We start from the raw sequence: 13,323 nt of genomic DNA on the forward strand, positions 1-13,323 counted from the left end.
TTAAACGCTTCTGCTTTTGGTTAGCAGCAGATTCTGCTCTGATTAAGATTTTGAACAGGCCTTCACTTTATGAAATCCCCTGGCTCCCCCTGACAATTTGTTTCACTGGGATCAATAACTATAAAAAGTGTTGCTTCAGTGTGAACGAGGATATGTGAAGTGGACCCATTGCGTCCATATGGCTCCTTTACATAAACAGTGTAAATAAACGTACTAAAAAATGCAACAAGAGGGACCTTTCTAACGCTGACATACAATTGCACTGGGCAAAACACAGTAAATATTAACTATAGAAGAGAAAATGTGTGCAGAATCCTGCCCGTGAATAACATACTTTGTATGTCTGATGGCACTTATCAAAGCAGAACAAATATATTTCTTCTGCAATTATGAGAAATACCTATGTTAGATCAAAAGAAGAAAAAATATAAAAAAGGAAAAGCATGGTGTTAACAGTTTTTAAAAATTAAATATAACAAAAAAGGCTTGATTTATTTTTTATTACAGTATCCAGATTCTCAACTGAAATAGTTATCTTTACTCATAAAAATACCCCCTTGAATGTTTTAACTTGTAACTGTTCTGTCATATTTGCTGTCTGAACTTCTGTATCTAATTAATGCAAACCCATAAACAGAACAAATCTATGAAGAATCTGCATACATTCCAGCCATTGAACAAATATTTTTAAATTGCCATAGAGTATGCAGGCAATTTAATGGTAGGATGATATTTGAGGACCATTGTTTGTTTAACAACTCAGATTGACAAGGTGTCTTGATTTCTTTTACCAGTGTGTTACACTGTGGGATTTCCAAATCAACAGCAAAACAACATGGACACTAACCCTGGAGAATCCCTGAGTGCCAGGAAACTCCACCAATATAAAAGTGGCAGAAATAAGAAAGTAGCTTTCTGTGCTAATTTTAACTTACATTTCCACTCTATCCAGCCACACCTAGCAGATCTGGTGTTGGTAGATGGTGGCTGCAGAATTGTTTCATTTTTAGGGAAGGAACAAAGATGCATTATGATGGATAGCAAATTCACAGAAAATGTACTGAATTATTCACACAATAATACATTAATACTTGGAAGGCATGAAGCCATCACAGATTCACCTCCTAACCATTAAACCAAATGAAAACTGTCCTGGAAATGACTGAAGTAACTTTTTAGTTACTTAAGAAATAAACTTTTGGAATGTGTTTATCTCCTTGTGGCCAACTGGAAAAAGCATGCTGCACAGCACTTGGCACAGTCTTTTGGGCCAGAGGTGACATCTATCTGACCCTCAGAAAATTATTATTTCGGTTTCAGTTCTCTCTTCAGTTCAAAGTGTCTGACATAAAGGGTCTGGTGCAGCTCAGCAGAATGGCACTTACACAGTACAGCATCACAACCAGGAGTGGAACAAGGATGGGGCTGAAGGTACGAAGCACTCTGTAAAGGTATTCAAAAACTGCAGGGCAAGAAAGTACCCAGGACACCAAAGTTTTGTCCACACTGTCTGCTGGAGGAATCATCATGTGTATGCTTCACAGACAAAAAATTATGTCTCAATTGTGCCTCTCAGCACAGGCCAGGCCAGGCACAGTGCTAACAGTTAAGTAATCATCAGGGATGACCAGGGAACCAGTGCTTGAACTCAGAATTTCTTATTTTTCTTGCAGTAAGAATATAGCCTCATTGTCTCTGCTGCAGCCTGAATGGAAACGCTGCAGTGAAAAAAATCAAATGGTATTTACTTGTTTTCAGTACAGAAACTCAGCACAAAGAAACCAAGCAGAAGTACTGCATAATATCACTCAGTGTAAGAATAATATATGCTAATTTCTGTATGATATAGTAAGAAGACGTACTTTACATTTTTGAGGATCAAAAATTAAATTTCTTTTTCTGTGAAGAAGAGACTGAAGAACATGGCTTTATGAAGGCAAAGCAGAAAACATTCCTGTCTAACTAGAGTAAGGAAAAGGGGGTCTAGCAAGTTTCTCTCAATTACCAGAATTTCAAATTTGAAAATCAGAATCCCACAAAATACAGTTCCAGACTGTCTGAATTATTATTTAAGATCATTTCTATTTATCAAATCAGAACAAAACACAAAACAAATATCAAGCTTTATTTTGTATGTGTCTCGGATTAAGAATATTATAATGTAAATATATAGATTTTTTTTAAATTTCATTATTTTCCAAAAAGAAAGTCTTTGGAAAAATAAAAGCAAAAGGCTTGGAATACTCTTCTTGCATGATCTAATAGAATAAACTCTAATATTTCTATTTAAATCTACAATACATCTATACTATATAAGCCATTCAAGTTATGCAATATTATGAAATCTAATTAACAAAGAGTTGTTTTTTTTCTCAAGGCCACACATAAAATTCTTTTTTTCCATTTGGCCTCCAAAAAAACCCTCTGTGCTCCTACTTTGAGTTACACGGGATTTTTCTGGGATTCTATACACAAAATAATGACACTTCACTACCTACCAGTTTCAGCCAGAGAGGCAAGAATACTTTCTGTAAGTTTGATAAAAATATGTACAAGAGGTCCTCTGTTTAGTTTTCAAGAATACAGGAAATAATCTCCTTAACAGAACCTTGAATTGCTAAACTCGTAAGAATAATTTAACAGAATCTTCACTATAGATCTGCCCTCATTAAAAAAATAAAATTTGCACACACACAGACACACACACACTTCTCATGGTTTCTAGTTCCATCCTTACACATGCACTATTTCAGATGGAAGATTTATGATTTTTTCCCTTTCACACAGAAATATGTATATGCCAACAACTCCTGATCATTTAAGTTTGCTGGATCTCTTCCTGGAAGGTGCCTGTGATACAGTAGTTTCCCTATGACAAGTATGTGTTTACATCAAAGAAACAATAAAAAAAGTATTCCAAGGCAACAAAATCATTCACTTTCATGTCTGATTTCATCAAACTGTTTGTGTTACTAGTGGGTGGTTAAATAAGGTATGTGTGAGCTCATTTGACAGAAAGAAAATTACAAACAATTCTGGCTCTTTCAAGAAGAGATTCTGGGGCCTAACAAGCATGTCTCCGGTGCCACAGGGAAACTGCCTTTTCATAATGCCTGGGATAACTATTTGTGCTGCTGCTCAAATAGCTTACCACATAATGTTTTTATTACAGAGACTGCAATTGCAACTCAAATTATCCATATGCCTTACATTTATTTTTCTAAGTTGTAATCATGAACATCTCTGAGGATTTTCCTGTTATGACCACTCCACTGTTTAGCTCTGATTTGCAACTGGCATTTTTGTGATAGATTAATCTACTGGGATAGGCTGCTTCTCTCTGAAATCTAACCTATGGACAGTGTACTCACCAAAGCTAGTTTTGCTCCTAAAAAAAGCTAAGTTCTCCTGGGTCTCCCTGCAATCAGTGGAGACAGATTGCTCAAAAGACGAAACTTTCACATACCCAGCCTTTCTGAATTCATTTTGTCTCTTTCCATTGCTAGTCATGGATACAATATATAATCTATCATTTAAAGTACAGATCAGCATTTCACATCACAGTCTTATATTTATCAGTAAAACCTTTTCTTAGTGTATGGTTCTCATCAAACAAAATACAGCCACCTAAAGAGATTCAGGTATCTTGGCTTATGTCTCCGCTCCTTTCATTTCTCTCATGTGCACTCAGTCGTGCCAGCATGGCTGAAAAGTATACTCACTTTGTTAATCAAATCACAACACAAAGATGGACAACTTCTGAGACAATGACAAGGAAGAGATGGAAATTTCATTGTATTAAACTGATAACAAGAAGGAAAACCATCTCAAGAAAAAAAAATCCTCAGAAGAAAGTACCTTCACATACAGCACAGAAATATCCCTTAGCTACAGTAATTCCAGGAACTTCCTCTGCAGTGAAAAGTTTAGGTCATTTTCTTTCTCAGTTTCAAAACCTGATTGATACCATTTTCTTGCATAATACTTCCCTCAGTGAGGTTAGATTTATTAAACACGTAATTTACTGGATAGACATAATAAAAACCTTTCTTTTCTCTGTAATGCTCTCTCCTATTTGCTTTCGTTGAGCAGCAGTTAATTCTTAAAGGCAATTCTTTAGTTAATTCCTAAAATTTATTTCACCTCTTTTGGTGGTATTTGCTGAAGGACTCCTCTTTCTTACACAAAGACACTGACAATAATAATAAACTGGCAAAACTGAAAGAATTTTTTATTATCAAAATTGGATTAAAAATTTAAAAGTAAAGTCTTCAAAAGTAAGGTTAACATAAAATACAATGAGATTAGGAAATGAATGAAAAATATGGGGAAATGCTAGGAGGAAAAGAGAGGGCTGACAGACAGAAAGATGAGGTTTGCAGGAGAACATTCTTTGAAGAAAAATTTCCATTTTATGCATCCAGTTTCATTTCTTAGTTATTTGCTCAAATTTGTATTCTTTTCTTACACTCTGCTAGCTACAGAAATATTCAGAATTTTTATGTCTAATTAGAAGTTCTGCTTTCTTAAAGTATATCAAAGAATAAATTGATCAACATGATTTTTACTGCTTATATTTTAACATACTCGTAAGAGAAATTTGATGAATTATGTATAGTACAAAACTATACTTAAATTTAATTTCAAATCACAATCTGTAGCTCAGTTCAATGCCCCATCATTGCTATGTAGTCGAACTAGCTCAGAGCTTCAGAATCCTAGTCAGGGACCATGGATTATTAACTCACCATTAAAAAAACATACAAATACATCAGAAATGCATCTGCTTCTGTCTTTGAGAATTGACCATCAAGTAAAAAACAAGAAACAACATATTGATACACAGGGATTGTTGGGAGTGAAAAACAATGTATACAATTACACTGACATTATAGAAAATCACTTCAGAATATCAATTTCTTAACCAATACCCAGCATTATGGAAGTAGAAAAGGCATTTTTCAGCAAGACAAGAAGCATAGTACCATTTGACAACCTCTGCTTTGCATATTGGCCAAAGTCCTTTCCCATTTCATTCATCCCTAAATAGGTTTCTGATCACTGACCTGGAGAATCAAAGGCAGAAAATAGGCACCAGTAACCCCATCACTGTCGTGTCAACTGAGCTCAAGAGTAGCTCAACAACTGCTAAATCTGAAAAATTATTAACAACCTTAATTATATATTGATTTGATTTCTTCTCGTGTACTGTGACACATTGTTTTTCTTAGAAACTCTATAATAATACCCAGAACCAAGTGAGAAGAGAGTGAGTTGAATGATAGCTTTGCTATTTCTTACATTTGCTGAATGTTTGATTATGTATTCAAAGCAAAAATAATAGGGAAGCTAACATGGTGTACAAGTGGAAATTCATAACATAAAATAAGGTGTTCTGGGGATTGTTTGTTTGGTTTTGGATTTTATTTGGATTGGCTTGGTTTGATTGGTTGATTTGCTTTGACCTTTTTTTCCCCAAAAAAATATAATTTCTAGCTGAAATGTCTAAGTTTTGAATTAGATTACATTAGTAAGCTAATGCTCTGATCATAGATGTCTAATCTACTTCACCTAATTCTCAAATAAGAAAAGTCAAAAGGGTACCTCTCAGCTAGTATAGTCCTGTCAAAGACACAGAGATTTCCATCTGCTAATTGCATCAGTACTGGGACAGCCAGATGATGTTATAACAAGAATACATATTTTTGCTGGAGTGTCTAAAGACAAAGATGATGGATGTGCAATACAAAAAAATAAATCAATAGTCCAAAGCTATGGGCCTCACAAAATCAATTTTGTTGCCTAGAGTGTTCTTCAAAAACTATGAAAAAAGCAACATCTTGAAATGAGATGAAATGATATAACAGAATAGTAACTGAAAGACCTGAAGCACTTTAATCACCTGAGTATTTTGGTGGTTTAATCACACTGCAATATTTATGTTCCCACCGGTATTATTCCATTATATGGGACTTTAATCTGTTTTCCTTGAGGGTAAGAGAGAAATGCCAAAAGAAAATTGTTATCCATACAAGGTGTTCCCTCTCTCCCAAGTTTCTCTCTCCCGACTACCTGTTGGTTTTAGGGTTTATTTTTATTAATATAAGAACAGAAAGTCAGGTGCAGAGCACATTTCTTCGATTGAGCACATTTCTCACACTGACTTTCACAGAAATATTTTTCTCAGAACAGAAACACTAACTGAACACAAAAACAAAAACATCTGCAGTAAACAAACATATCAACTTAAAATTATGACGTGAATCCAGATTTCACATGCATATTTAAAATTAAAAAAATGCCACCTTAATAAATGTAACAAGTTGAAATCATATATATCCTCAAACTTAAGGCAAATTTGTTTGCAAACATATGTAAAAAGAGAATTATGCAGACAACAAATATTTTCTCAGAATTATTTAGTGTGTACTCTGAAAGTAGTTCTGTGTGAATTCAGCAGTGCAAGTTCAACTGAAGAAATCACTTCTCAATGTCAACAGCCAACTACAAACCAACCGTGTGAAAAACATAGAAATTAATTACCCAGAAGAAACAAATAACTGCTAGCTGGAGGGGCAGTAGTCAAATTTTAAACAATTTACATTATAAGGGGCAGATCCAAAGAAAGCCTTAATATCTAGAGAACAAATGTAGGCGTCTCAACTCTCTACAAACTGAATCAGGAGCCTGAGAAGAGTGATAAAGAAGTCCCTAGGGAGCTGCTTATAGCAAATCAATTGAAAATGAGAAATTCAGGCACATGTATGAACTCTACTCACCCAAAACCTTAAGGCCTTTATCCAGAATTGCACAATGGCAAGTGAAGTTCTGATCTACCCACGACAGCTAGGGAACTGTGAACTTATGGATATGTAATTCCACCAAACTGGGACATGTGCTAAACTAGCTGATTCTGCGGGTAACATTTTCTAGATGAATCTGTGCCAGCTTGCCCCATCCCTTATGGTGTGGTTTGCTTGGGTTCAGAAAAGAGTTAAGAATTCCTACCCAAAGAAGAAATTAGACATGAAGCAGTTACACAAGTCAAACTGCAGTTGAGAACTGTGAGTTCTAGTTCCAGCTTGCATAATTGTACATGCATTTTATTTTTTAAAAAATAGCATAAAATAGAACTATAGACTGTTTAGGCTGGAAAAGACCTCAAAGATCATGCAGTCAAACCATGAACCTAACCCCGTCAAGTTCACCACTAAATTATATCCCAAAGTGCCACATCTGCAAGTCTTTTGAACAGCTTCAGAGTTGGTGATCCCACTACTGACAGTCTGTCCCAATGTTTGACAACCCTGTCCATGAAGAAACTTTTCCTAACACACAATCTAAACCTTCCCTGACACAACTGAGGCCATTTCCTCTTGTCCTATTTCTTATTACTGGGGAGAAGTGACCAGCCTCCACCTTGCAACAGCCTCCTTTCAGGCAGTTGTAGAGAGCAAATGAGGTTCCCTCCAAGTCTTTTTTTCTCCAGGCTAAACACCCTCAGCTCCCTCAGCCGCAAAAAGACTTGTGCTCCAGACTCTTCCCAGTTCCACTGCCCTTCTCTGGACACACTCCAGCACCTCAATGTCCCTCTTACAATGAGAGCCCCAAAACCGGACCACAGGATTGGAATTGTGGCCTCACCAGTGCTGAGTACAGAGGGACAATCCCTGCCCTGGTCCTGCTGGCCACACCATTGCAGATACAGGCCAGGATGCCATTGGCCTTCTCTGCCAACCCAATGCCAAACAAGCCAGAAATAAAGCTGCAAGCAAAATAAATTAAAATAACTATGTATGTTGTGTTTTGTTGTTAGTACTACAGCTGTGCGTTAGATTTGCTCAAAGCATGCTTCCACTATGGACTTCTCAGGTAACTTAAACACTTCCTTGTCTCATTTGGAGGCCACATACACACCTGCTGATATTGAGACAGGTATTAGCATCCAGTATAAACAAACATGCGGATGCTACTGTAATTCTGCACAAGTCCAGTCCTGAATGTCCCAATCTTCCTCGAACTTGCTATTTCCAAAGGTAATTACTTCCCAAAAGAACACAAATTGAACAAATGTATTAAAGCAAAGCATGATACGAACTCTTAACTCTATGAAAATTATGTTTCACTGACATATATACCCACACTCCTAGTACTTCCTGAAAGCTCTGATTAATTGCCAAACAAAATGCCGAATGAGGCCTACAAGCCCTTTCATGTTATATCCATTTCACAGATGTTTCTACTGAAGCACAGGAAGAATTTAATGTTTCCATATTTTACTTATCCATGAATTTTCTGTGAATTCAGAAGTCCTAACTCACATACACCACATTTGTAACTCAATAGAAAACTCATTTTCTTGAGTCATAATATCTAAAAAAATTAAAAACTGAAACGGGAAAAAGAAAATACTGGATGTAATGTATCATCCTCTGACATGGGAAGCTTTTCATTTTACTTTTATCAAAAATTCAAGATGCTGAATTAATTAAACTATTAACACATTAAAAGTAAGTGCTAAGTGTGAATAGCTTCAATTTAGTCACAGCTGAATCAGTTCTATTTTGCACAGACTTCTGCTGTATTTTCAGCTAAGAAATTAGACAGTAATTAGAAATTACCCAGCAATTATGATCTAAGTGTGATGATTCTCTCAGTGTGTTAGAAAGTACCTGACAGAGTATTGATTACACATTAGAAGTTTACTATATAATCAGCTTAAAATTACATGATTTGTATTGAGGACACTAAAGCAACAAATGCTCCAATACAGGTGGATGTTGATAACTCCCAATTTCTGAGCTTCAGAGTTCCAGTGAATTTTTGTAGCTCCATATGCAAGAATGGTCATAGAAATAAAATGAGATTGATCGGTGCAAAACAAGGTGAGAGAACAGATGATAATGGTTGAGGATCACTTTCCTGCTTACTCAATTACAATATAAAGCACTATTTTGTGAGACTTTTACTTTCAAGATGAGATTCAATTTGAGACATTTTTGAAAAATACCATTAAAAGCCCATCAGTGGATGTCATAGACGAGAAATGTTTTGATGTTCTTAAAAACATTGAAGAATATTTGTTAAATAAATATCCTTAGAACTGTAATTCACAGAGAGCCTGTTGAAATAATATCATTAATCACAGTTGGGAATGACAAAAATATATTTTGCTTCTCACTAGTATGGTAATAACATTTTTTGGAGTGCAATCAATCTGTCTTCATGTGCTTAAAAAGGTGATTTACCGGCAGGTGCCATATTGGGAAAACCACAATATTTTTCATTAAATGTTGATGAATCAGAACATTCTGAATCCTCTTGTACTAAAGGTATATATTAAAAAAACCCCAGAAGATGTATCAAAACTGTTTTTTTCACTTAGATCTGTCTTGTCATGGTGGTCTTATTCCTTCCAAGTGTGTATCCTTAAAGGCACATCAGAATGTTTTCAAATTTCAGAAATGATAACTGATGGAATTCAAAGAAAGCTTAGAAATAATGAAAATCTTGCAAAATATGCATAGGAATAGGAAGAATAAGTGTCAAAATGAAGTATAAGAACAATGTGAAAAGTGGATGTAGAATACAGTTTATGTTACTAGTATACTAGCATGGCTTATTTTATCAATAATCTTATGGCATTAAATGGTTTTTATGCAAATTTCAACCATGAATCCACTAAGTGTCTGTGAATCTCCATTTCTAGTTTAAAAGAAAAAAAAAACAACAAAAAAGAAAAGCTAAAGCTAGTAGCACTGGAACTCTGAGAGAAGTTTTTGAGAATAGTCTGAAATCTCAGAGTATATAAGAGAAATTATAAAAACTCAAATACATTGTTTTGTAACATTGATGTTCAAGACATCTCGGGGTTTTTTTGTTTGTTTTTTTCTTAATCTGAAACATGATTTCTGAACACAGAGTTGACAAAATGCAAAGTATTTTAGAACCAGACTGACTTTTGAAAGGACTTTTTTATTTCCCAGAGGAAGAAACAAACAGTTGAAATGTTCTCAGCAAGAAAATTTTTTAGAGCATATTCAATCACATTAAAGGATAATTGCTGGTTCTTACTATAACTATGCACCATTTGGAGGAGCATCACTGCCTGTGATGCTTGAACTCTGACACAGGGAGGATTTGTACCTCTAGGCACAGTCTTTTGCTTTTGCCATTTAATACTCAGGTCCTGCCTCTTCCTTTAGAGTCTACGCAATATTATTGCATTTTGTAAAACAGAGTTCTCCAAAGTATGTGAAGTACCTTTCAGACAAGAGAATGTTTTTTTCCAAGTGTTTAGGTGCTGTAAAGCATGCAGTATAATTCTGCTTTGTGGCTTCACATTTGGTTGAATGCTACAATACAGCTACCTCAGGTATTCTCAGTCGTACCGCTAAAATTTTATTTTCAAGGACAGGCTACAGAGGTAGAGACTGTCCAAAGTTTATGTTAGCTTTAAATTATTGATAGTGTCAAGGCAATTTTATTGCAGCCAAAATAATCTTCAGTCTGTCCTACTTCCACTGTTTACCTCACAGTGACTGTAACAAGTCACAGATGAAATTACCATGCTGGAGAAGTACCTTACACAGTGCAGTGGCACCCCAAAATTCTCTCTTTGAGGTCTGTAAATACTAATAATGTTTTTGCTTCATCTAACTTTATTTTATTTGCAAAACTGTTCTTTCTCTGTATAACATAAATTGAAAACATGAAAATAAGCTGTTAAACTAAATAGGTGAAATTTTCATTTACCAGTCAGGAAATCAAACAGGAGAATTTTGCTGTTCCTAAAAGTCTAATACTTTTAATGAATAGATTTCTGTTTCAGATATCATTCTGGCATAAATGTACCCTAATACATATTCCAGGCTCTGAAGACTCCTTTTCTTTTTTATTTTTCTCTTCTGTCTGCTTTCATAAAACAACCAACTTATTGTATTTGGTTTTAATAATAGATAATTATTAATGTCAATTTAGATAATTCATAGATTTATAAAAGACAGCTTAGAAAATAACATACACAAAAAGATATGGTTTTGTGATCCAAAAAAAAGCTTCCATTTGTGTCTATACAGAGTTTTCTTTCCCTTTTTACAAGATTTAAATGAGTTTTATAAGAGTACTTTACCTTACACATTTAAACTACAGTGGCATTACAGAGTATATAATATGACTTAGTAAGCATTATCACAACATTTTTCGTTTCTTATCTTATATAGTTGCAAATTGGTCTAATAGTCCCTATGTCGGGAAGCTTGCTTGGAGACTGTCAGTCTCCTCCCGGTCTCCAGAAAATAGACAAAGAGCTCCTGTATCACAGCACTATCCCTTTTCCTCAGTCACTGGAATATACTCATGTTCCCTTCCCTTGCTCTCCTGCCAGCCTTATGGCTCCGGCTAAGAGTTTCAGCAGAAAGCTTCAACCCTGCTTCAGAGCACACCTTGGCCAGACGGTGAGGGTGCTCTCAAGACAGGAGTGGTACCATCACCAGCAGAACTTTGCTCTTTTATGTCTTAATGCTCCGCAACAGGGCACTTGGGCACCCAAGGGAAAGAAACATCTACTGAAAGTCAGGGCCTAAGTTCCAGAGAGGGCACAAATTCAGACACACCAAATATGCTTTGTGCACCAAAAAGCCCCTTGCTCACTAACAAGACTCTTCAGAAGTTAATGGAATCCTCTCCTCTGGCTTTCACACAGACTGTGTCAGGGGCATTTATAACTTAGATGTTATTGATTTATTTTAAATTTGTATCTTGTGACTCACATGTGTTTTATATGCTTTCAATGATTAAAATTCCTTATTTATTTTTCATCAATGCTCTCCTTTTTTATAATTTACAAAAAATTACCAATAGCAATGACACATGTGTTTTATTAAACAAGCAATATATTCTTTTGTATGACATTTCTGAGCCTCCACCTAACAGGTATAAATCTTTTGTATCTAAAGAATTTCGGGTTGGGAGTTCCAGAGCTTCACATCACAAACACTGCATGAAGAAAGATTTTGGTTTGTACTAAATTGGTTACCAGGTAACTTAAGGTAAGTTGACCTTAACTTTATAACAATAATTTTTTGATTCTTTTCTTTTTAATATTTTCTTGGCTATAAGCTTGTTTACTGAGAGTGGTATTCACAGATTCTGAATTTAGGAAAGAGTTCCCTTCATCAGATAAATACTGATCTAGTGAGGTGGCAATGACTAAAACACGGCTTCTTCCAGTTAGCATAATTCTGGACAAACTTCTACAGTGTCTGACTTAATAGACTGCAAATCATATAAGTCCAGGAAGCTGCACCACAGTTCTTATTTTCAAAGGTATACACAAAAGAAGAAAGAAGTACACTTCACTTACCCCATCTTTCACCTGTATCAATAAATAGTGAGGAAAATAGCCCAGATCAGTCTCTGCAATTTCCTTATAACTGGGAGCAAACACCTGCACCTCAGCTGCCTATTAGCTTATGTGAGATAGAAAGAGGAGGAAAGGACCCTGCATTTTCTGCCAAACACCAGTGAAGGAGGAATGAAACATAATCTTTTTGTGGAAGGAGGAGACAGAGGTATTCCCTGTCATCCACGTACAAGTACTGAGTAAGCTGAACAGTTTCACATGGTAGGCCTTGCAAATAGCATCTATTTCTTTCCTGGTAATACTAAAGTTTCAAAATTTTTATTTCTAAAAAAGTAATGACTTAATAAAATCAGTTAATTTTGAACTACTGTTTTTCATTTATTTTGGGGGGCTTTAGTTCCTAAATGTCAAATATAATGATTTAGTGTAGTTTCATATAGGTGAAAATTAACAGAACACAGATCTCATGAAAACATGTTGAAAATATGTTTTATTTTGCTCACAATGCAATCAAAACTGAAGATATATTTAGATTGTGTATAATGCCTTGCAAAGCTATGTACCTGGCTACACATGAATTTTCCCTATTATTCATCTGAAATCACTGTGGAAAAGCCCAGTCAAGAGAATTTATGGGCTACTTCAGGCTGAAATTTGGAAAAAAGCATGTGTGGTATATCCATTAATCAATGAGAGTAATTTTTACAGTCTTGCTTTGTGCCAGATACTGTAATTAGATCTGTTAGGGGGAAATCTTCAACTCAGAAGAAGTCCTACTGAAATTGCTTAAGTTCAGCCAACAGATTTCACTCATAACCTTTCATCCCACAACTTCTGGAAAGTCACAGCTGTCATCAGAAATAACTTGCATTTGTGAAATTCCGTGTTACTGAATTTTTCTCACTAAGTAAAACAAAGTCAGAAATGTACACGAGTTTAAACAGATCTAAAATGTAAAT

The 13,323-nt window shown here is 35.3% G+C and overlaps 1 protein-coding gene across 6 annotated transcripts in view; it reads right to left on the reverse strand.

Moving 5' to 3' along the window:
- The window catches only part of PACRG (parkin coregulated), a 246,235-nt gene that overhangs the window by 112,905 nt on the left and 120,007 nt on the right, over window positions 1-13,323 (reverse strand). Inside the window, exon 6 of one of the 6 annotated variants that reach the window (XM_063390632.1) lies at window positions 13,236-13,267. The exons of the other annotated variants lie outside the window; for them this stretch is intronic. Coding sequence (XP_063246702.1) covers window positions 13,251-13,267 — 17 coding nt within the window. The 3' untranslated portion in view covers window positions 13,236-13,250. Of the gene's footprint in view, window positions 1-13,235; window positions 13,268-13,323 lie in introns of those variants that run through there. 6 annotated transcript variants of the gene reach the window in all.

The sequence above is a fragment of the Prinia subflava genome, chromosome 2 (assembly GCF_021018805.1).
Source record: "Prinia subflava isolate CZ2003 ecotype Zambia chromosome 2, Cam_Psub_1.2, whole genome shotgun sequence".
NCBI classification, from domain to species: Eukaryota; Metazoa; Chordata; class Aves; order Passeriformes; family Cisticolidae; genus Prinia; species Prinia subflava.